This window comes from Diadema antillarum, unplaced genomic scaffold, assembly GCF_040938485.1.
Source record: "Diadema antillarum isolate AM-2024a unplaced genomic scaffold, OU_Dant_1.0 seq00000531_RagTag, whole genome shotgun sequence".
Lineage (NCBI taxonomy): Eukaryota > Metazoa > Echinodermata > Echinoidea > Diadematoida > Diadematidae > Diadema > Diadema antillarum.
Genome location: NW_027271482.1, coordinates 297,000 through 322,133, shown reverse-complemented (window position 1 = coordinate 322,133; position 25,134 = coordinate 297,000). Strand labels below are relative to the sequence as shown.

Sequence of the window (25,134 nt, the reverse complement as noted above, 5' to 3'; positions counted from 1 at the left end):
GTAATGGCATAGCCAGAGCAACTCATATTGTGTTCACTGTAACATAAGAGGTCCTGCATATTTTTGTGCTGACTTTTCCTTGTGGTTTCCATTTCTCTTAATACTGGAACGTAAGAAATATTTTCATCATATCAGCTTGTGACAGTCAAAGCCCTGAAAGTTGGAATGTGAGTTCTAATATGAGACATTGCTATCTCTTGTCAACATGCAATTCAGCCATCAAGCCATAATGAAACAAGAGTAAGACCAGTCTTGTTGGTTTTTGTTTTTGATTTTGCCACAAATAGGAATTAAACACCTATCATACTTTCAGAAATTTGGAAGTCATTCTCTGTTCCTTTATTTTTTTAAATTCACTAAAATTTCTTAATCATGTCTGGAGGTGTTGCTTTGCAGTCCTGGTGGAGTTGGCAGCTATGCTTGATCTATGAAACGCTTTGGCTCAGTACAGAATTAGCCATTTCAGTTTATCAGAGGATTTCCCTTGGATTTCAACCTTGTGATATTTTAGAAATGAGATAAGAAGCAGTACAGAAAAAAGAACTGTGAAGGAGTTGCGTCATGGGTCAAACTACATTGCATTAAGCTCTTACTATGCTGTTAAATGAACAATTCTCCTGCACTCATTCACTGAATGCATTTAAAGAGCTCTGTCAAATCCTTTGAAATGCAAAGCAAGCTCAAAGACACAACTCGTCTTAGGCTTCACAAATTTCAGGGCATCCTGTGGCCAAGGCTTCCATGCTTTCACAGCATATGGAAAATATATACATTGTATGCAAGACTGGCAACGATGAGCAAGATGTAACCTTATTGCTTATTGTTTTAAAAATAGGTACGGCGATAAAAAAGCCAAAAAGCAACTGTCTTGCAGAAAAGCTGTCTTACCTTGCTGACCACCATAAAAACTTCCTGAGAACTGTGAAAGTGGTTGTGACTGTGATGCCATTAACTGATAAAGAAAGACACAAGTGGATAAAAATCCAATGAAAACATCAATCAAGAATGAACATAACTGCTTCTCACCATGTGACTCCCAAGCAACAGTCAGTTTTAAGTAATGACAGTAATAAATAATGGCATTCATTAACGTCATGCATATCTAAAGCAAACAAATGTGCGTATTTGTCTCGTACTTGAAAAAAAAAGGTAATGATGAAACACCACTACAAAACCAAACAAATGACCAACAAACCATACAAACAAATCCTGACCCCAAACAAACCAAAAACAAAAACAGCAAGAAACAATTTTTATAACTCATATACTTCAGCATGATCAATAACACAAGTTTCAATTTTTAATTACATATAAAATCTAGTCATTTCTTTTAGATTAAAAACACAGCAAAGAAACAAGGGGATGCGAAAATCGATAGACCTACAGTTGTTGGTCTCTGGGTTATACTACTGTAAACACCATATATTCATCGAGTTTAATTGTTTTTTGGCAAGTTGGGACTTCCGAACAATTTCGTGAGTAGTTACATTACGATCTTGGGTACAGCAATTATCATGTACTGTGTACTGCATGTACCAGTACATAGGTATGCATTCATTTTGCATTCATGTCAGGATAAGAGTTCATTTTTTCGCATGTTGCTAAATTTGAAAAAAGCACACCGCTTGCAAAAATCAACAAAAATATAAACCTTGCAAAATATATGGCATATGCAGTACCTTCGAAAACTCACTGTACTTGAAACAACAAAAAAGAAAGACTTCTTATGTATCTAATCACATCTTTGTCTTGTCTGTGAGGCTGGAACATGGATGCTGAATTGAAGAACATTGCATCTCCATAGTCATTGTCTCCGCCTTCTTTGTAAGGACCCATCTTGTTTGTTTTGTCTTTTCCTCTGCTCCCCAACAGTGAGAAATCAGCTGGATATAAAAAACAAGAAGTATAAAGAAATATTCCATTTACAGGTTAACTCAAAAAGATCTCTCTTGCTTGGTTGGCAAAATCCTGTCAACTCTCTTAAAGGATGCAACTGTGTATGAAGTAAGAACATTCCGGATGTAAACACTGCTATTTACAATGTGTAACTAGAAATGTTGCTATGGTGACTGGTATGCCTCCACCATATCACATTATTTTGTTCCATGGTGACAAAGTTGAGTATTTGGGCAGTAAATGTAGAGGTTAGCAGAAGAAACTGTTCACAGTTTTCTGCTTGGGGTAAGCTTGCTGCATGCCTGCACGCTGCAGGAGATGAGTGACCAGTGAGTATTGGTGGGCACACAGCCACTGCATGTGTAGGCCCTATACAGTGGTGACACACTTGGTGATTTCAAGTTCGGTGCTCGTGCTATCTCAGCACATTTAAACCAAACTTGAAATCAGCCGGTGTTGGAAGGTCGACCTCAAAATTACCTCATATTTCCGGTAGTTGGTGCTGGGCCCGGTGTTAAACGTCATCTGCTGAACTGATCAAGCTTCACCTTTCACGTTGGCGATTTACGTGCTATTTTCTAATTAGCTAAAACTTGACTAGCCGCTCATGATTATCGTCTTTGCCATTTCAAGTTCGGTGCCGGTGTTAGCGCTGCTGTGCGAGACCCGAGTTCACTTCCACAATAGATGCGCATTTTGCGTGCAAAGTCTCAGCTGTGCTAATGCAATGGTTGCCAACAAAGCAAACACGAACACTCCAGACATGGCTATATACATAAAACTGAGTCTGGGAGCAAAATTAAAGGGATGATACATCCCAATTGAAATGGGCTACAGGTTTCCAACTTTTTTGATGACTAATTTTTGATGAAAACATTGGCTGAGACATCCAAAACAAAGCAATCCCAATAAGAGGTGGGACCCATCTTTTGTTAGGATCGCTTTGTTTTACTTTTCTTTTTTTATATCTCCGCCATTTCAAAACCAATTTTCATCAAATGAACTTTGAATTCCTCTTATACAATCGTATGCACGGTAACATTTCATAGAGTGATTTCTGTGAAGTATCTTGCAAATCTCAATCAATACTTCATCATCTCTTTAAAGGGGGGTCCCCCTCCCGCGCGAAGCGTGGAAGCCTTGCCCTTCGCTAATGCTCAATACAACACAGATAAATTGTCGCTAAAATGCCACTTAATGCGACATTTTCACGGAGATGTAATGAGCGTTGTGAGGGGCATATTCTCACAGAAACAATGCAGAAATTCCATACCTTTTGTTGGCAGCAGTTCCTATAATAAATGAAAGAGAAGTAGGTGCCGATGGTGAAGGTTCCGTTTTCTTTTAGGCCTTTCCTGTTTCACTGTTGCAGTATAATTAGCCGTCTCTGCATCGCAACAACACGCGCCGTGTCACTATACTAGTAGTGTTTTTGCTTTCTCGCCGTCTGCTCGACCACGTGGTAGGCCTACTGCATGCAGATGCGCGAGAAGCGAGAACTTTTGGGACATCGTTGCACTTTCCTTTCTGGGTATACTGCTGTAGTTTGGCGGTGACATCAAAGAGATATCATACAAAAATGTACCTCCCTGATTACACGAGTGATGGTCGTTATTCCTAAGGTTTGTTTAATCATAAAGTGAAATGATTCATTACTGAGTACTTCGAAGGTTTGTTAATCGAAAACAACAACACCAAAGGTCGGTACTACAGATGAATGTTCAAAATAAACAAAACTGATTTCGTTCCGAGATTAACAAACATTTTTTCCTTATTTTCCGATCAACGAACCTTCAGAAAAGAATCTAGTATTATCTATCATCGTTATTGTTTCAAAATAACAAAACTTCAGAGTTAGAAAACTGTAACCGTTTTGGGGCCGTTGTTATATTCCGAAATTATACTGGCAGAACGTTCGAAATAACAAAACTGATTTCGTTTTGATATAAACGAACATTTCTTCTTTATCATTTTTCGATTAACAATCATTCAGAATTAAGAATGTATAACATTTTATCATTCATTATTCTTTCGGAGTAACGAACCTTCAGAGTAAAAGAAAACTCTAACCATTTTGGGGCCGTCGTTTTATTCCGAAATTTCACTGGCAGAACGTTCGAAATAACAAAACTGATTTCGTTGTGAAATTAACGGACATTTTTTCTTTATTATTTTTGGATTAACGAACCGTCAGAATAAAAAATCTAGCATTATTTTATCATTATAATTTCTGTCGGAGTAACGAACCCTTAGAGTAAGAAAACTGTAACTGTTTTGGGGCAGTCGTTTTATTCCGAAATTTCACTGGCAGAACGTTCGAAATGACACACTGCTTTCGTTTAGAAATTAGTGGACATTTTTTCTTTATTATTTTTGGATTATTAACGAACCTTCAGAATAAAGAATCTAGCATTATTTCATCATTATAATTTCTGTCGGAGTAACAAACCCTCAGAGTACGAAAAACAAACTGTTTTGTGCCGTTGTTTTATTCCGAAATTTCACTGGCAGAACGTTCGAAATGGGTGATAAGCACAATCAGGGTATGCAATCATGACTTTCTCACTTTAAAAAACTGTAACTTCTAAATGAATGCACCAACTGACTTAAAAATTCACATGCAGCATGCTAAGATATCAGTAATCACATGTGGTAAGACAATAGCTAATTTCTTCTCATTTACTGTTAATTATTAAAGAGTAATTACCAAAAAGTCCCCCAAAACCCATGTAATGCGTCAAAAAAAGCATTTTACAACTTACGTAAAATCAAGATTTGAGGTCCATATTTTAAGTCTACCCCTGTGTGTTTGGTATCAAATTGATGGATTTTTTCCTGGCATTGCTTGCATGCAATAAAAAACAGTGGTTCTTTCAGCTGGAGAAAGTTATGAGGTCTGAAGTTCCGTCCGGGTAGGAGTGTAATGCTGGCTTATTTTTGTGACATTGTGACCTTTTAACCCATGCTGTACAGCTATACATGGAGAAACAGCTTATTTTTCTGCTTTTCCTTAAAGTACTGAAGACACACTACAATATGGTGTGCTGTTTGCCAATAAATGTTCAGCCAGTGTTGAGTTTTGAGCCATTTTCAAATGCTGAGGGAAATAAGTGCAGCCGTTTTTCAGTATTTTCAGTGAGGTATATCCTAATTTGACTACCGTACTTAAAAGAATCTTTTCCCCTTATTGAATATCCTTGTTTTTTTAGCCATGAATTGTACATATGTAGAAATCTATTGTGTGAAAATTTTTTCGCAAATTTGAGCAATAAGAACTTATTTTTTTCATATTTTTACAAATTGCTGAGGAAAAAAAAGACCGATCCACACCCATGTTATACTGCATGAAGGTCATATGATAAGTGTTCAGTGTTCATATTGCAATGCTTGTTCAATTTCTAAAGATATCATAAGCAAAAACATAGTATTTTGGCTTAATATGTCGTTGTTTGAGTGTCACAGCTTGGATATCAGCTCAAGTCATCATAAATCTCACATTCATTCTTCTACCTGTGTTTACAAATATGAGAATGGATCCAAACACTGTGCGAACAATCAAGGTCAAACTGTACGGATAATTTTTTGATGAAAAATATCATATCTTCCAAAGTACCAGCCCTAATTTCATAAAACTATGTAATAACGGCCACTATATGTCTGTTACCTATTCCTGAAAGTTTCAGCTCTTCACTCTTTGGCAAAAGTGAAATATGATAAAATATGTAAAAGTGGTTTTATTTGAATTCAAAATAATGCCTACAAAATTGATCATCCATTTTGAGAAGTGACAATATGACATTTATTCATATTTTGTGATATGTCATGGCTATGTGCTGGTGGTGAATGAAAGGGATATTTATCAGGAATATCTAACGGGAATATCAGATGAAAAAAGCATTCTCTTTTTTTTTAATGAATTTATTCCAATATATTAGTCATGTCAATGTAATTCGACACCCCTAATTTAAATGCTAATTTATGTGCAGTTTAATGCAAAATTTTGACTCTTTCTTTACATGAAATGAAAATTTGAACACTCAGCTACAACAAACAGCAAAAAAAGCATTTTCACCAAGTTTTTTCATTTTACCCTTGTTACACAATTGCATACCCTGATTGTGCTATTGACCAATGACAACTGATTTCGTTTTGAAATTTACGGACATTTTTTCTTTACTATTTTTCGGTTAACGAACCTTCAGAATATAGAATCTAGTACTATTTCATTACTATTTTTTCTGTCGAAGTAACGAACCCTCAGAGTAAGAAAACTGTAACTGTTTTATTCCGAAATTTCACTGGTAGAACGTTCGAAATAACAAAACTGATTTCGTTTGGAAATTAACAGACATTGTTTCCTTATTATTTTCCGATTAACAAACCTTCAGAATAATAAGGAATGTAGTATTATTCTATCATTATTTCGGAACAAACCCTCAGAGTAACACCGTTTTGGGGCTATCGCTTTATTCCAAAATTTCACTAGCAGTGAACTGAACACTGGCTAACCAAACTGCCTTGTGTGAATGTGAAAAACATTGTTAACTTTCACTAAATCAAGAAATGATCTGGAAAGAGAACAATTCATGTGTTAACAAAAATCAGAACTGCGTTACAAATATGATACGTATGCCTAGGCCGTCATTGCTAAAGAGAATAACATTTTCGCTCTCTCCTGTAAAAAAGAAGAAGAAAATGCTCGACAGTTAAGAGCATGAAATGTCAAAATAATATTTTTTACATTACGTGAACAACCAAACATTATTTATTTTGAATAAAAAAAAATTATTATAGATAGATAAAGAATGTTTGGTTGTTCACATCAAAATGTGTGCCTCTCTGTGCGGTATCCATTATTAATTTTACGTGGGAAAAGCGTAGCTCCTTGAAGCAAGAGCATGATAAAAAAAAAGAATAAACACACACACACACACACACACAAACCAAACTCCCCTAATTACCATTAATATAATACATTAATACGTTGTGTTCGGATCCATTTTCACACATTTGCAGTGATTGGGACAGAGAAGGGATGGAAGTACGAGATGGGAAGGAGAGCAAACTTCATATCGGTGATGGAGAACAAATATTTCAATAATGAACTAGAAAAGGGGGAAGAGAGAGGGCTCAGAACTCAGCCCATCTATGGATCATTATACCTAAATTAAACTATATATTCCTTACATTATCAAAATTTCCGAGAAAATTGATTTCAAGTCCATTCATAACTTTTTTGAGTTATCTAGCCGGAAAAAAAAAAGAACCTTGGTGGTGATATTAACTGATGCTGGTGTAGAGAAAAACAAAGACAGCTTGCTCAAAAGATGCTTGCTTTTTTCAGTTTATTTTCTCCCCTGTCATTCCTATCGTTCTCCTCCCATGATGTACCCTACCATGCATGGACGATGAACAAAACAATATGATACCGACGCTACTATAAAAAAAAGAAAGGAACACGTGCTCAAAGCAAATTATCTACTCTTTTCAAGTTGAACAAATCAATGTTTGTAATGAAGAATAACAAGAAAAAAAAAAACATGACCACAGGCAGTGGGGAAACTTGATATCATGGCTTGTGGAAATCTCCATGAAAGCCAGGTGTCAGATAAAGGAATGCCGCGCGTACTCCAAACTCACTTCAGAGGTCGTAAACAGCATGTAAATAGTATGTAAACCAGCTGGAACAGCGATGAATGTTTAGTCATTTATTTTCTGCCCATGCAGGCCCCCTAACCCTGTTAACAAACCAAGCCAGAAGTTGCACGTGGAGCATTACGTACGTTGAACTTGAAAGACCATCATGACAGAATTACTAATTTCGGCCAGGAGACGGAAAATGGAATATTCACGAATGAGGTTTACGAATCCATGGAAAGTGAAAAGGCTCAAATGGAACGCATGGCTTTTGAAATAAAAAATAACCCGCTGTAACTACAAGAAAAAAACCAACAATTTGCATTTGCTTACTCCATCGCACATTTTTTCTTTTTCTTTTTTTTAAAACGACAGATGGAGGTAATTTTCCCTCTGCGGCAATGCTTTGAACGCATCTAATTTTGCGTCATTGCCGATGGCCAGCTTCCTACAGAATTGATACGAATCCTTTCATATATACGAAACAAGGTACCGGTAATTTTAAAAAAATCCTGGATCCTGGCAGTGAATTCCGGTGGTATTATAAATCCTGCTCACTACCAAAATTTAATCATCTGTTCCTTGCGCCATTTTACCAACCAACTGTTCCTGAATATTCCATCCTAATCTGTTCCCAAATTTTGACTTATTTTGCGAATAGAGAGACAGACAGGTAGACAAATGAACAAACAAACCAAAGCAGCAAAAAAATACGGTTACAGCTCGTTATTCCGAAGGCTTTTTAGTCCGAAGATTCATTATTCCGAAGGTTCGTTATTCCGAATTTCATTTTCGGATTAACGAATCTCTGGAATAACGAACCTTCGGAATAACGGCACAAAATATATTGTTCGGATTAACGAACCCTTTTTAAAATTTTTGGATTAACGAACCTCTAGGTATAGGAAATTTGTGTGTTTCGGATTAATGAACCTTTGGAATAACGAACCCTCGGAATAGCGAACCTTCGGAATAACGACCAGCACCCAAAAATACAACCGTTGGCGGAGGGGGGCATGCATTTCATATCGTTTGTTTTTGCGCAACCCGACAACAAGCGTAACAACAAGTGAGCACGTGTCAGCCTTCCTCAGCCTCCCTCGGCCTAGGCGCCTCCGACCCTGTCTTTCCGTCCTCTCTCTCTCCCTCTCACAATACCGTCATATATGTACACACAGGGGGCTGTCTGTGGCTGGTGCAACTTCACACAAATTGCTGTGTGTGTGGATCCCGAATCAGAGGGCATGTGAGTGAGCAAGTGTGTGATGTGCAATGTGGTGTGCAGCTAGCTGTTGAGCCGCGTTGTTGTGATTGGTGCTGTGACTGTGTGGATGACTTTTTGCGCTTGTAAACTGCTGCTCCTTTCAACATCTAGCTTCTTTTCTAGCCAGATAATCAAGAGTAAAAAAGGCGAGAAATTGGTCCGAACTTAGCTCGTCAAGCAAGTTCACGCGTGGTATTACCCTTGTCGGCAAGTTTTAACCTTGTTGTTTCTTCAAACCGCATGCTTGTCGGCGCCGACAAGGGTGATATAAACTGGCGAGATCCCTGCTGTTAGCATTGATACGAAGATTGCCGAAGTTGAGCTGTCATCAAGAGTAAAGCGCGTAGGTGTTACTAGGTAATTTTGCCTTCGTTGTCTTCTCTGTGCGTCACGCAGTCTGTAGTGATGTCAGGGTGCGTGCTTATGTGCTCCTTAGTATGACGTCACAAAAGAAGTTTGCTAAAGCTGTCATCCCCCTCAGCCGAATCATGAGCCAAACTGTGATCGGACCACTGACTACAGTGGATCGTACTTCTTTGGACTCATGGAAATGGGTCATAGCGTAAGCGCTAAAGAGGAGTCAATGGCATCTAGGTCTCTGTAGGAAACTTGCGCTGTGCGCCTACGTACACATTCGACTAAACCACCGGGTCTATGTGCCTTTCAGAGAATTGTGTTTTGGAGAAGGGATGATACTGTGGCATTTTAATCTGTCCCCCTCATTACATGCCAAAAAACTAAAGGGCTTTTTACACTTGCAAATTTTTGCTTAGTCCCGTACTAATGGTGGGGCTAAGGGGGGGGGGGGCCTTAGCCCCACCGTTGGTACCGGACTTTCCTTCGCCCATGCACTTTCTGTTTACACTAATTTGCGAAAGTGGGCTAGCCCCACTGATAATCCCGTACTATCTGGCCCTGCAAAATAGCAGGGTTAGCACCGCAAGTGCGGCGCTAACCTTGCAATTGCGGTGCCAAGCAAGCGAGTGTAAACAGAGCAAAAAAATAATCCGGGGCTAAGCGACGGAGACGAAGTACGACCCCCCACTGACCAATAAGAAACGAGGCAATCAAGTGCTGCCGGTGCGCGCGTGTACTTGTACAGTGCACAGCGTAATCATGAATATTCATGTGGTTTGGAAAGTACGGGACTAAGAAATATCAGTGTAAAAAGGTCAGTTTTCTCCTTAGCCCAGGACAAGAGCTTAGTACGGGATTTATTGGCGAGTGTAAAAAGCTGAAAAAATTGGTACGGGACTAACGATAGTCCTGGGTCAGAGAAAGTACGGGGTTAAGAAACACAAGTGTAAAAAGGGCTTAAGCAGTTGTTGCTACATCTTTTAATATGTTACTGTAATCAAGCGCCATTTCTTTTTTTTCTGTCACGCAATTCCCACAGAAAAAAATAACAGTCAAGGCAAGGTCTAGCAGTGAATACCAAAGATATCGACAGATGTGCTGGAAGGGGGGGTAAAGCAGAGACCATTTAACAAAAGAAACCGCGCGCACTGATGGTGCGTTCTTGGGGGCCATTAATGAAGTGACCTGCTATGAGCACAATCAAATAGAGAACGAATGACACACTTAGAGTTAAGAGAGAGATTGACTTTATTGGAAGAGCTGCGTTCACTCAGCGCTCGAGACAGACTGACCAAAACACCGAGACTGCCTGGTCATACAGTATATACCAAAAGAAACTTTGCGTTAATCAACATTAACGTTTCATTAACGCAAGCGGTTTCACCTGAATCGTTAGTAACGCAAACTAACGATCGGGAAAATTAACGTTTGTAGTAACGCTGAATAACGATGAGTAACGATCCCTAACGCAAATTAACGATGTTTCGTTAAAATTAACGATAGGTAACGCAAGAACTCACACGAGATTTTGGTTTTGTAACGAGACCTGGTGAAAGGACGACGTAGCCCGTGCCGAGTGTAGCGATTTAGCGGAGTCTTTTTGCGAATCGAATCACGATTTCGCGAATGGTTAATTTGCGACCGGCGTCACCAAAAACGCACGGCAGGCCACCAAAAAAGCCGGATGTTTGCCTTTAGTTTTGAAAATGAACAGCGTTAACTATCGGCTCCGTAAGCTGCTGGAATAAATGTCAGATGTTTGCTCTTAATTTTGGAAATGAATAACGGTAATATTCGACTCCGTATTATACAAAAATAAATGGCGGATGTTTGCTTATACTTTTGGAAATGAATAATGGTAAGATTCAGCTCCGTCCGGTGCTGAAATTAATGTCAGATATTTGATTTTGCATTCGGAAATGAATAAGGATAAAATACGGCTCCGGAAGATGCTGAAATAAATGTCGAATGTTGGCTTTGACGGTCGGATATAAATGATAATGATATTCAACTCCGTATACGATGATAAAATAAATGCCGGAAGTTTACTTTTATGTTCGAAAGTAAATAATAATAATATTCAGCTCTGGAAGATGCTAAAGTAAATGTCGAATTATCCCTTTGGCATTCGGAAATGAATAACAATAATAATCAACTTCGTACAATGACGAGATAAATGTTGGATGTTTGCTTTTACTTTCGAAAGAGAATAGCAATAACATTCGGCTCCATAAGATGCTGAAATAAATGTCAGATGATTGTTTTTACGTTCGGAAGTGAATAACAGTAATATTTTGCTCCATACGATGCTAAATAACTGTCGGATGTTTGCTTTTAAATTTCGAAATGCATAACAGTAACATTTAACTGCGTTTGATGGTGAAGTTAATGTTTGCTTTGACGTTCAGAAATGAATAGCAATAGTATTTAAAGGGGAAGGCTAGTAACTGATCAGTGGGAATCAGTGGAAATGCTGGGAGATGATTGTTCCAATCCTTATGGGATTCATTCAAGAGTTCATTGTATATCTATTGTTGTGTGAAAATGATTTGCTTAAGAATGGTCTCATATTCAAGTAATGTGCAGTTTAATGCTTCCAGGTTAGCGCCCCTGGTCAGTGACGGAGCATTAATCTGCACATTACTTGAATATGAGACCGTTCTGAAGCAAATCATTTTCACACAACAATAGATATACAATGAACTCTTGAATGAATCCCATAAGGATTGGAACAATCATCTCCCAGCATTTCCACTGATTCCCACTGATCAGTTACTAGCCTTCCCCTTTAACTCCGTCCGATGATAAATAAATACTATGTCTGATGTTTACTTTTATGTTCGAAAGTAAATAGCAATAACAATCAGCTCCGGAAGATGCTAAAATAGATGTTGAATGTTTGCTTTGGCGTTCGGAAATGAATAACAATAGTATTCAACTCAGTACGATGATGAAATAATTGCTGGATGTTCGCTTTTACGTTCAAAAGTAAATAGCAATAACATTCAGCTCCGGAAGATACTAAAATATATGTCGAATGATCCCTTTGACGTTCGGAAATGAATAACAATGATATTCAGCTCCGTACGACGATGAAATGCCGAATGTTCATTTTTACGTTCGAAAGTAAATAGTGCTCAATAACATTCGGCTTCGAAAGATGCCAAAATAAATGTCAGATGATTGCTTGAATGTTCGGAAGTGAGAAGCAGTAACATTCTGCTCCATAATTAAAGGACAAGTTCACCTTTATAGACATGTGGGTTGAGTGAATGCAGCAATAGTAGTAGAACACATCAGTGAGAGTTTGAGCAAAATCGGACAATCCGTTAAAAAGTTATGAATTTTTGAAGTTTCTGCTCAGTCACGGCTGGATGAAAAGACTACTATAGCTTGTGATGTCACATGAGTACAACGATATAAAGATAGAATAAAGAAAATTCAACTTATTTCCATTTTTCTCGCATAACAAAAGAACACTCGACTTCTCTCTTTCAGAAGGCAGGGGGAATAATATTACCCTTAACATACGTCAGTAGCATGTCGAAGAAATGTGCACATTATTCAAAAAGTAAAGTTTTGTGAAATTCTCTTTTTATTTTCCTTATATAGTTGTACGCATGTGACATCATACACGCTAGTAGTCTTCTCTTCCAGCAGTGACTGCGCAGATACTTAAAATATTCGTAACTTTTGAACGGATTGTCCAATTTTCCTCAAACTTTCACTGATGTGTTCTACTAATACTGCTGCATTCTCTCAATCCTTATGTATTTAAAGGTGGACTTGTCCTTTAAGATGCTAAAATAAATATCAGACATTTGCTATAAATTTAACATTTCGAAATGAATAACAATAACAATCAGTTGCGTTTGATGGTAAAGTAAATGTCGGATGACGTTTGAATGTGAAAAACAGTATAACATTCGGCTCCGTACGATGCTGAAATATGTCAGATGATTCATTTCACTTTCGGAAGTGGACAGTGCTCAGTAACATTCGGCTCCTTCGATCATAAAGTAAATGTCGGGTGTTTGCTTTTGAATTTGGAGATGAATAACGGTAATATTCTGCTCCGTACGATGCTAAAATAAGTAACAGATTGTTGCTTGTATATTTGGAAATTATTAACGGTATCAATCGGCTCAGTTAGATGATAAAATAAAGAGCGGATGTTTGCTTTCACGTTCGGAAATGAATAAGGATGATATTCAGGTCCGTAAGATGATAGAATGAATGTCGGTTGCTTGGTTTTACATTTGAAAATGATTAACGGTAACATTCGGCTCCGGAAGGTGTTAAAATACTTGTAAATGTTGGATGATTGCTTGAATTTCCGTCAGAAATAAATAACGGTATTTTTTGTCTCTTTACGATGCTAAAACAAATGTCGGATGTTTACAATGTCTGCAAATTATGCTCCCACTTTCTCATTTCAAACGTAAATTTTGACCACTTTAATAGGCATCAACATTTATAATAATCTATAAGCCTATTTGCGAAATCTTAGAACTCAGAATAACGGTATAAGATGATTAAATTTTCTATTCATTTATTTTAGACGTGTGTACCTGTATCACTTCAGTAATACCTGATAATTATTTTTCTATGTTTAGTAGGACCGATAGTTTTGCTTGTTTGTTTTTCTTTTCGGGCCACCAAAAAATAAAAATCAATCATTTTGGTGGTCCGATCGGGCCACCGAAATAAAAGTTAGTGTGGAGCCCTGGCCTTTTGTGGATAAAGTGTCTTGCTGAAAGGCAAATATCGGGCTTCGAGGGGATTGAAACCGTGAACCCGTACCACGGCTAATTGATTCAGATTTTACTTGTACATGTGTTTGAAGGTCAACTTTAGACATACTTTTTTCTTTTTTTTTTTTTTGCGATACACCTGGGGCTCCATGCACATTTATTTACAACAACAGTATAATCGGAAGACGAGCAGAAAGAATGTCAGCACCAGGAGTACTGTAATCGCACCGGGCCGAAAGGGGAAAAGGAAAAGTATATCCTGAACCTACCCCCCACATCGACAAGAAGACAAATGAAAAAAAAAAAAAGAAGAAAATGAATGGATCCACATGACGCATGATTTTGGTAAATCTGCGGGATATTCGTTATTTCATTTTGCTGTGTTCAAACTATACACCAGTATAGCTTTTCGAGTGTGATCTTAATGCGTATGAATGTTCTATGGACTTTCAGTTTATACAGGGTGATTTGATAGTCTGTGAGTTATCAAAAGCAGACCTTTCGAACAATTGCAAACGTCATGATGCTATTTTGTCTTCCTTTTGGACTGAAAGAAAAAAAATCACAAAGACGAGTTGAATACACGTTGTATCACAATTTTTTACATAGCCATGCAAAACGACTACTACACTCATGTCATGACAAGAAATGAATCAATATTCCAAGACAGATACAAAGCAGCCTCGGGTACTGACGGTGACAAGAAACGCCACGCATTCACGATGCACGTTGGTGAGCAACAGAGAGGTGGGAAGAGACTCTTCCCGCCTCCCTGGGAGCAACATGGAGTTGGCAGGGAGGGGTGATCCTGGAGTTTGTGACAACTTCCCGATACTCCGTGACAACAGGGAGGTGGAAGAGAGACACTCCACCTCCCTGGTGACAACACGATTGTGACGATCTCAAAGCATGGACCCTACCACGCCCAGCAAATCTGCGTGCTACTTCTCAAAATTTGAAGGAACTTTGTCTCTGATCTGTTGAGTTGTTTTTGCTGAATATCAGGAGCTTTTCATGCCTGAAGTTCAAATGGATGGTTGCCAAAAATTTCATAATTTATAAATCTCTCAGTAATTTATTTTAGGCTGTTGATGCTGCCGTAAAAACATTAGAAATTTCACATGAACTAGTCAGGATAAAGACAAAAAATCTCCGCACAAAACAAATACAAGTATTTTTTTATTGTCATTGGAAGTCAAATTTGTGTTTTACAGATATGAATAAAGCAATAGGCAGGTATAGTATTAACTATTGTATTACACGCAGTAACACTTTCATGGTAAGTTTGATGTTTTAAACGGCTACATTAAGTTAACAAAGATCGCAGGAGAGTTTTTTTAAGGAGTGCAACCATTTCTTAACGTGAAGGCATGTTAAATGAAAGGAGAAAAAAAAAAAAGAATCAACGTTTGTAATCCTGGGTCTTCGACTTGAGCTATCTTTAATTAAACATTCCTTCTCTGTTCATCTCCAAGACCCCAGACTGTTCATGACCTCCGAGAATGCGCCAGTACGTGCGGTTTCTTCTGTTGATTGGTCTCTCTCTCCACCCCTCCCCATTCCCCACTCTGGCACCTTGGCATCGTGGGATTTTTCATGTTTCTGGGTACCTATCAATGACTCACCTGCTGGCAGTGTGATAATGCAGAAAGTGGTAGACATTTTCTTCTGCTGCTGCTACTTTTACTGCCGAAATACTCGGCTTTGTCACCACACACTACCACCAGTTATTCAGCGAGACACACGTTGTGTATTGGAATATAATGGACTTTTGCACCTTCCTGAATTGAGTAAGTGTCTGACAGTTAAAAATCGTGACATCGCTAACGTTAGACAGTCGGCGTTAGTTTTAGGCTTGCGTTTGCGTGATTTCATGGGTTCAATGTTCGATGGAAAATGTTGGCTGTGGGGAAAAAGGTGGCTTCGAAATTTGTGCTTGCCCGATTCCATTGACTGCGCCCATGAGTACAAATTTGACGACCATGACAATACGACATTGCCAGGGGAGTTCTGCTCAACTACAAAATCTTTTCGGTATTTGTATCGCTATTTAAATGCCCTCCGCCGGCAGGAAATTGTCCGTAGTAATTATAAAGAACGACAGTTACTTAACTGAGGCATCTCCGAGTCTCACAATTTCTGAGATTCTTCCCAGTCCACATGACAAGTCCGCTAACGCAAGATCTAAAAATTAACGCACAGTAACGATCTGTAACGATCATTCACGCACGGTGATCGTTAATTTTGTAACGCAGAAAGATTAACGCAGTACCGATCGGCGCTTGCGTTACACGTAAATTTAACGCAAAGTTTCTTTTGGTATATATACTGTAAATACACATGGCTACTACCGGTATGGTGGTCCACCATGATGTGGGGACACCTGTCTCTTTAATCCCTGCGATATACGAGTGATGTGATATTATGCCCTCTGGCTGACAGAGCTCAGACACCCTGTCTGGTCCGAGTCTAGCCTGATTACATAATATACTACATTCCTCCCCCCTTAGATTACAACCTCCATTAAAGTGATAACTTGCAACGGCATCAAAATAGAACGAGTTTTTAGGAGCTAGCAAAACTTGGAAAACTTCAGTCTTCAACAGTTATATCATTAACACTGAATTCACATAGCCAAATAACCTGAATAATGTACTGAATGAAAACACACACAAAAAAAAACCACAAAATATTATCATTATATAGTTATTACTTATCATTCGACCAGGTAAAGAATATAGGGTACATATCCTATACATTACAAACATGAAACAAAAACAAAAATAAACAAAAGAAAAATTCAGAACATATAAATGAACAGATATTACATGCACAAAGTCTCCTTGGACAACATTCTACATGAGCAGCCATGCAGGGACTATTCACTTATAGGGTGTAAGGCACACCTGGTAAATTAGGGACTGCGAGCGACGGAGAGCGACACCCAGCGACGGGGACTTATTGCAAGAACAATGAAGTGCGTCGCAGTATGTTTTTACTCCGTCGCTAAGCGTCGGTCAAAGCATTACGTGCCATCATTTTGATGATACCGCGACACTTGCCGACGCTTGCTGACACCCTCAAAAGAAGCTGTTGATTATTTCTATGTTGCGTGACCTCCGCTCACGCAAGTGTTCGTTTTAATAGTGCCGACGTTTCGGGGGACATGGCGCTCGAGATGTAGCGAGATTTCTGAATGGTCACAGCCAGTGCTCAAATTGAATAGCGAGCGACGTGTCCAGACGCACCTCTCCTGATTACAAATGATGCTCGTGATAGCCCGACGAAGAGCGACGTGTCCCGACGCTTTCCTTTGTCTCAACATTGGTTATGAGTTGATTTGCGTTTCGTTTGGCTATCAGATGGTGAAAAGAAAACGTATTTATGGGGTGACATATCTCACTGAATGGGGAACACTTTCAAAGTAGCGATCGAAGAGGGTTTATGAAAACACATGTAGGTCTACAGCGAAAATACGCAAATGTATGCTTTAATTAGGCAGCTCCATACATGTAAAATTTTGCATGCATGAGGTGAGATTTTTTTTTTTAATCCGTCAAGTGACTCAAGAACTAAATAAATTGTACAGTGTATTATGATGTCGTCCTATCTTTTCTCCCGTAGGATAAAGTCAGATGTTTGCCTTTACTTTTGGACATGAACAGCGGCAACAGTCGGCTCCGCAAGATGCTAAAATAAATGTCAGATGTTTCATTTTAATTTTGGAAATGAATAATGGTAATATTCGTATGATACTAAAATAAACATCGGATGTTTGTTTGTACTTTTGGAAATGCATAACGGTAAGATTCAGCTCCATACGGTGCTAAAATTAATGTCAGATATTTGATTTTGCGTTCGGAAAAGCAAAGGATAACATTTGGCTCCGGAAGATGCTGAAATAAATGTTGAATGTTTGCTTTGACTTTCGGAAATGAATAACAATAATATTCAACTCCGTGCGATGATAACATAAACGCCGGATGTTTGCTTTTACTTTCGAAAGTAAATAGCAACATTCGGCTCTGGAAGATGCTAAAACAAATATCACACGATTGCTTTTACGTTCGGAAGCGAATAGCAGAATTATTCTCCTCCATACGACGCTAAAATAACTGTCGGATGTCTGCTTTTTAAATTTCGAAATGAATAACAGTAACATTCAGCTGCGTTCCCTGGCAAAATTGATGTTTGATGTTTGCTTTGACGTTCAGAAATGAATAACAATTATATTCAACTCCGTACAATGATAAAATAATTGTCTGATGTTTGCTTTTATGTTTCAAAAGTAAATAGCTATAACATTCAGCTCCGGAAGATGCTAAGATAAATGCCGGATGTTTTTGAAACATTCGAAACGTTCGAATGTAAATTAGCAATAACATTCAGCTTCAGAAGATGCTAAAGTAAATGTCGAATGATCCCTTTGACGTTCGGAAATAAATAACAATAATATTCAACTCCGTGCGATGGTAAAAAAAAGGCCGGATGTTTTCTTTTACGTTCGAAAGTAAATAGCAATAACATTCAGCTCCAGAAGATGCTAAAATAAATGTCGAATGATCCCTTTGACGTTCGGAAATGAATAACAATAATATTCAATTCCGTACTATGATCAAATGAATGTACGATGAAATGAATTTTCAAAACATTCGAAATTTTCGAAAGTAAATTAGCAATAACATTAAGCTCCGGAAGATGCTAAAGTAAATGTCGAATGATCCCTTTGACGTTCGGAAATGAATAACAATAATATTCAACTCCGTGCGATGGTAAAATAAATGCAGATATTTGCTTTTACTTTCGAAAGTAAATAGCAATGACATTCGGCTCGGGAAGATGCTAAAATAAATGTCAGATGATTGCTTTTACGTTCGGAAGTGAATAGAAGTAACATTCTGCTCCATACGACGTTGAAATAAATGTCGGAAATTTGCTATTACATTTCAAAATGAATAACAGTAACATTCAGCTGCGTTTGATGGGAAAGTAAATGTCTGCTGTCAGCCTTCACGTTAAAGATGAAAAACAGTACCATTCGGCTCTGTACGATGCTAAAATAATTGTCAGATGATTCATTTCACTTTCGGAAGTGGACAGCAGCATATAACATTCGGCTCCGTATGATAATAAAATAAATTTCAGATGTTCGCTTTTAAATTTGGAAATGAATACCAGTAATATTCTGCTCCGTACGATGCTAAAATAATAAGAAATTGTTGCTTTTACATTTGGAAATGATTAACGGTATCAATCGGCTCAGTTAGATGCTAAAATAAATAGCGGATGTTTGCTTTCACGATCGGAAATGAATAAGGATAACATTCAGCTCCGTAAGATGCTAAAATGAATGTCGGTTGTTTGCTTTTACATTTGAAAATGATTGATAGATTAAACGAGAACTTACCTGTTTGTACAGGGGAAACTCGGTATAACGAACACTGCTATAACGAGATATCGGTTATAACGAGGAAATTTTCTCGGTCCCAAATTTCCTTCCACACAAGTCTATGTAAAATGCTACTCTTATAGCGAGATCGGCTATAACGAAATAACTGCTATAACGAGATAAATTTTGTGACTTCCAAACAAAGAAAAACATAGTAAATCAAACCTGCTATAGCGAGGTTAAGCAATTCAGATGCCTTCGGTAAAGCTTTACTTCGCCTGTGCTATCATCTTCCGAGATTGTAAATCTTGATGCGTCAAAAACTGTCTTGTACACACATAATCATTTTCTTCAGTGCACTCCAGCTAGCACTGCATGTTGTACGTGTGAAGTGTGTGTGTGCACGCACACTGATACATGCAGAAAATGTGGTGGGACGGCCATATGCATACATGACATCATCATGACGTTTAGCAGGTGTGAGGCAATCGGATGCTGTGATTGGCCTTCTACTTAGGGAATTCCCCGTCTTCACACACACGCAGTCGTAATGTACATACAGAATGTGTCACATACACACACAGCATTGTGCAGACCATATTCAAGCTTTCCACACAACACACACCCATACGATAACCACGTACCAATCCACAGACGATCTTGATACAATCGCAAGCTATATAAATTTACAAATTCAAACATCTACAATTAATAAGAAACACATTCTTGATATTGGATTTCCTTGGCGAAAAACATCTTTTTACCCATAAAGGTGAGTAATTCCCTCACACACAATATCAAGTTATCAGTACTGATTGAAATATGATGGGTAGTCCCACATGTGCAAATTAATGTCTTTATTTTATGCCTACTGATATAACGAGATATCGGCTATAACGAGGAAAATGACTCGGTCCCGACCATCTCGTTATATCGAGTTTCCACTGTAGTTTGATCTCAATTATATGAGTAATATTACGGAAGGGATTACGTTGAAAAGAGAGACCCGCTGACGCATGCGCAGATTCCCCAATATTCGTAGAAAAAACCGGTCATGGCTAACGAAAACATAGATCAACGAGAACTTTCCACTGTAGTTTGAATACACAGGGAGGGAAGGGAGGGACGTAATCCCTTCCGTAATATTACTCATATAATTGAGATCAAACTACAAACAGGTAAGTTCTCGTTTAATCTATCAATTATACTTCGTAATTCCGTCAGGGATTACGTTGACAAGAGATTTTAAAGCCGCTAGCCATGAACGGCCCTACGTAAATTAATGGCTTATCTATGCAGTAGGTATTTACCTGCATTAAATGGCCCTGTAGTCAATGTGGGGGCTGGCTGCCATTAATTCTGGTGGTTCAGCTGTGGATTGCTTTTGCTCAGGATCACAGCTGCAGCATAACTTCTCCTCGTTTCCAGTGGTTTGTTGTAGAAATTTCTACATGTCCTTTCCCCAGCCCAGCCTGCTTGTGCCAGAATTTGACTGATGGGCAAATCCGCACACCTTGCGGCTGATGTCGTAGCTGCTCGGGTAGAGTGGGCTGCGTAAACCTGAGTATTTATCCCTGCAGCAGAAAGCGTGCTCTTGATCCACCTGGCTATGGTTTGTGATGTCACGCGATGATGAGGCTTCTTGAAGCTAATGAACAGGTAGCGCTCCTTGCCTCGTAATGTGCTTGTTCGCTTGATGTAGTGCTGCAGGTAGTTCACCACACACAGTCGTCTGTCTGGTGGGAAGGCCCTCATCGACAAATTGAGGTTAGCGTTTCCTGGCCTGCTGTGCTTTAAGAGGTCCTTGAAAACGAATTGAGCACCACTGGTTTTTAGCTGCATGTGGTCGAGGTGCAGATTGTGCAGCGACTGTACTCTCTGCGCAGAAACTAAGGCCATTAATGTGCACAGTTTCCAGGTCAACACTTTCAAAGAAAGTGTCTTTGCAGGTGCCCACCTACAAAGTTTTATTAAACACTATGTTCACATCCCAAATCTCACGATATCTGGGTAAACGGTGGGGCGAAGATGAAAAACACCTTTAACGAAACGCGAAATGAGTGGATGTTTTTCCAACTGAAACAATTATCCTCCAATATCAAAAAACGAAAAAAGTGCACTACGTGCACTGTTGATAACACTGTAACTACAACTTTCATCATAAAAAAGAACACTTAAAAAATTCCAGCACGTCCTTTGCTTGTGCTGTTTAGATAGTTCAAACTACGCTTTGTACATAAGGACTTCCATTTCCTGATGTAAACCCCATACTGCATTTTTGTAGATTTTCGCCACGATGCTGCGATGATGTCAACTGTTCTTGAATTCAGTCCACCTCTGCTAAGGGGTTTTCGCAGCACCTGAAACAGAGCAGATCAAGTCTGTCATGCAGGGGATGAGGTTCTCCCGTTCCCGGGAGCATAAGCAACTCTGCACTATGCCTTAATAACATTGGTCTTTCAGTGGTCAGGGACATTAATACAGGGAACCATGGTTGGGTGGGGCCAGTTTGGTACAACTACGATGCCTTTTGCTTTGTCCTGCCTAATTTTTTGTAGGCATCTTGAGATAAGGACAGAAGGTAGGAAAGGCATAGAAATCCAATGGACCCCAATCGAGTGTGAAGGCATCTACATTTTCTGCCTCTGGGTCTGGCTGCCATGCTACATATCTTTCTACTTGTTTATTTAGCCTTGATGCAAAACAAGTCGATTTCTGGGGTACCATAGTGACTGGCAATTTCCTGGAATTTCGCTGGATTTAGCATCCATTCAGACCCATCATTAAACTGTCTTGACCTGTGGTCCGCTTCTACATTTAACTTTCCAGGAATGTGGGACGCAGTGATCCAAATGTGCTTATGTATGCACCATTTCCAAATTTCTTTTGCGGCATCATTACAGTTAGGGGACTTAACGCCTCCCATGTTGTTTAGGTATGCTACAGCTGTAGTGTTGTCTACACGCAGTAAAACATGCACATCTCTTAGTTCTTTGCAGTACGACTTGAGACCATGCCCAGCCGCAATTAATTCAAGATAATTGATGCCACTATGCTTTGTATTATGTAGTTCCTTCTCACTCCATCTTCCCCCAGTACTACTGTGGAGGTTTGTGGCGCCCCATCCTGCCCCACTGGCATCTGAGCGCAATTCTAGATCTGCTTTCTTTCTTTGGATTGGTGCGAAGGCAGTGTGAATGTTCTCTACCCACCACTGAAGCTCCTGTTTTGCTTCTGTGGATAGTTCCATTTTTCTATCGAAATGACCTTTGTTTGCCTTTAGAGCTTTAATTTTGTCCTTTTCCAGTTCACGATAGAACAATGGACCATACTGTACTGCCGGAAAGCTTGCTACAATCTTTCCGATCACTCGTGCTACTTGCCTAATTGAAGGTCTATTCTTGTGTAGCAAGTTAGCACACAGATCTCTGATTTCTGTCATTTTTTCTTCTGGCAGACTGATAGACATTTCTACAGTGTCAAGCATAAAACCAAGGAATTTTATTTTCCTGGTCGGATAGAGCACTGATTTTTCTGGGTGCACCACAAACCCAAGATGTGTGAGAAGGCTTACTGTTGTAGCTATGGATTCCTTCAGTTTCGCTTCACTTTCACTGATCAGTATGGTATCGTCAAGATATCCAATAACGATGTGGCCCGATCTTTTCAGTGTTGCAAACACTGGTTTCAGTATTTTAGTGAACAAACGGGGGGCTGAGCTAAGCCCATTTGGCACTGCTTTGAATTGCCAACACTGGTCACTGAAAGTGAAACGTAGGAATTTTCTGTCTCCATCATGTACTGGGACTGAATAGTAGGCATCTCGAAGGTCGACTGAGGCTAAGAAATTGTTTGGAGATATCAATTCCAGTACTTTGTAAATATTGTCCATCTTGAAATGACGATACTCAAGGTACTTGTTTAACTCTGACAAGTCCAGAATTAACCGTATGCCCCCATTCTTTTTGGGGCGTGGGAATACATTGGAGATGAACTCTCCTTCCACATGACTGCATTGCTCAATAACATTTTTTGTCTGCAGATTTTCTGATTTCTTCATGCACACGAGCATTGTCAATTGAATTTCTCCGAAAGGAGTGAGGATTTCTTGTGCTTGTAGGGGGAAATTTTCCCTCCTTACATTCCAATTTCATGCCAGAAATTGAGTTCAGAATGAATTGATCATGTGTCACTGTCCTCCAGTTATTTATAAATAGCCTCAGTCGACCTCCAATAGGCCTATCATGTTTCAATGTACTACTAGATCTAGTGCCAAGTCTAGTGTGATTAGGTAAGCAGAGATTACTCACCGTTTCGGCGGTATCAGCTCCTACTTCCTCCGTTGGGAGTGCCCACCTCGATGGGCTGTCTGTTGAGTTGCCTGGCTCGACGAGCTCAGCGTTTGTGTGTGAGGCGGTGGCTGCCTGCCCCTCCTGTTGTAGTTCTGGCCTAAAAAAGGTCCAGCAGTAGATCCAGCCACCGGTCTGTTATATGCAGCATGCTGAAAAACCGCGTCCTCTCTGTGGATACGGCCTACTGAGCGAGCGCTGATACGCCGCGATTGGTCTTGCCCTCCCTTGCGATTTCATGACTCCAGCTGCCGCTAGCTGCTGATCTTTCAAGTCCTTGACCTGCTTTCCTAGATCGTCTCCAAACAGTAGACGGGTAGCCGGGAGGAAAGGCTTACACAAATGTGCAAATCTAGAGTCTATGTCTGGTTTGATCAGCTCCTTACGGAGACAGTTGAGCTCGAAATTCGCGTTGCAAATCAGAGCGAGGGCATCTTGCTGCGTATCAGACATGCGACCTGCTGAGAGCGATCTTGTGAACGCATTTAATCCCTTTGTAAGTGACTTTTGCACCTGTTGTAGCTTTAGATCACGACTCTTGGTCGCTGGTGGCAGAAAATCCCAGATAGGCGGATTCACTTTGGGCACATCGATAAGCTGACAATTGTTTGGAGAGGGATACTTTCCAACCACATCCTCCAGAACTTTCAGTTCGAGTTGGTGAGTCATGAGGTAGGTAGTCGACTTTGCAACTTCATCGTCTATTGGATCCCCAATGTCAGCGGGCATGGCGAATTTAGCTGCTATGGTGGGGATCTCAAACTGTTCCACTTGGGACTGCGGGATCTGCTCTGCGTGGTCGAATCCAGACGTAGTATCGTCGTCATGATCTATCATGTACATATCCAGTTGCCCAGTGGGCGAGTTATCTGGCAAGTTCATGTCCACGTGTAGCGCGGTTGGATAATACGCACCCCGCGTACTCATATCGTGCTCGCCACTGCCCGTGGCGGTCGCCATGTTGGCCGGCGAACGCCATGAATTTGCGGTCGCTTGAGGGAGAGCTTCGATCACTTTGGAAAGCAAACTTTCCATTTTGTCCAGCCTTTCGGCGAATTCAGTCATATGAGCAGAAGTTTTTTGTTGTGCAGATCCCGCTACTGGTTTGGCAGTACCTTTCTTCACCTTCGTATTACTGACCGACGAAGCGATCGTCTTCTTCGCGGTGTTACTGAGAGCTACTGCGGCCTTGCCGCTTGCGTGTTTTTCTACCGGGATACCGACCTTGCCGGTTCCCGGAACCAGCGGGCCAGCTTTAGCGGGCGCCGCTGGGGGTTTGGGAGAGGCAGCCGTGCTCGCCTCCATACTGATCGTTAATTTTTTGATAACGTAAACGTGAAAAATAGTCTCTAAAGTGACTTACACTTCGACTGAGAGACTTCAAGTTTCAATATTCCACTAAAGCGCTAACCTATTCTTGAGGATCGCGCCGATATTTTCAGGGGAAAAAAACGGGCATCCGAAGCCGTGCTTCAGTGCAAATGCGCC

General features: G+C 39.7%; 1 protein-coding gene and 1 pseudogene across 2 annotated transcripts in view; both read right to left on the bottom strand.

The window, feature by feature from the left end:
• The window catches only part of LOC139734523 (CCR4-NOT transcription complex subunit 2-like), a 243,407-nt gene that overhangs the window by 133,382 nt on the left and 84,891 nt on the right, over positions 1–25,134 (bottom strand). For both annotated transcript variants that reach the window (XM_071645298.1, XM_071645299.1), the window contains exons 4-5: positions 1,741–1,883; positions 889–952 (exon numbers count right to left, since the gene is read on the bottom strand). In XM_071645298.1, the coding sequence (XP_071501399.1) occupies positions 889–952; positions 1,741–1,883 (207 nt within the window). The remainder of the gene's footprint in view (positions 1–888; positions 953–1,740; positions 1,884–25,134) is intronic.
• LOC139734509 (uncharacterized) lies at positions 23,372–25,030 on the bottom strand (annotated as a pseudogene).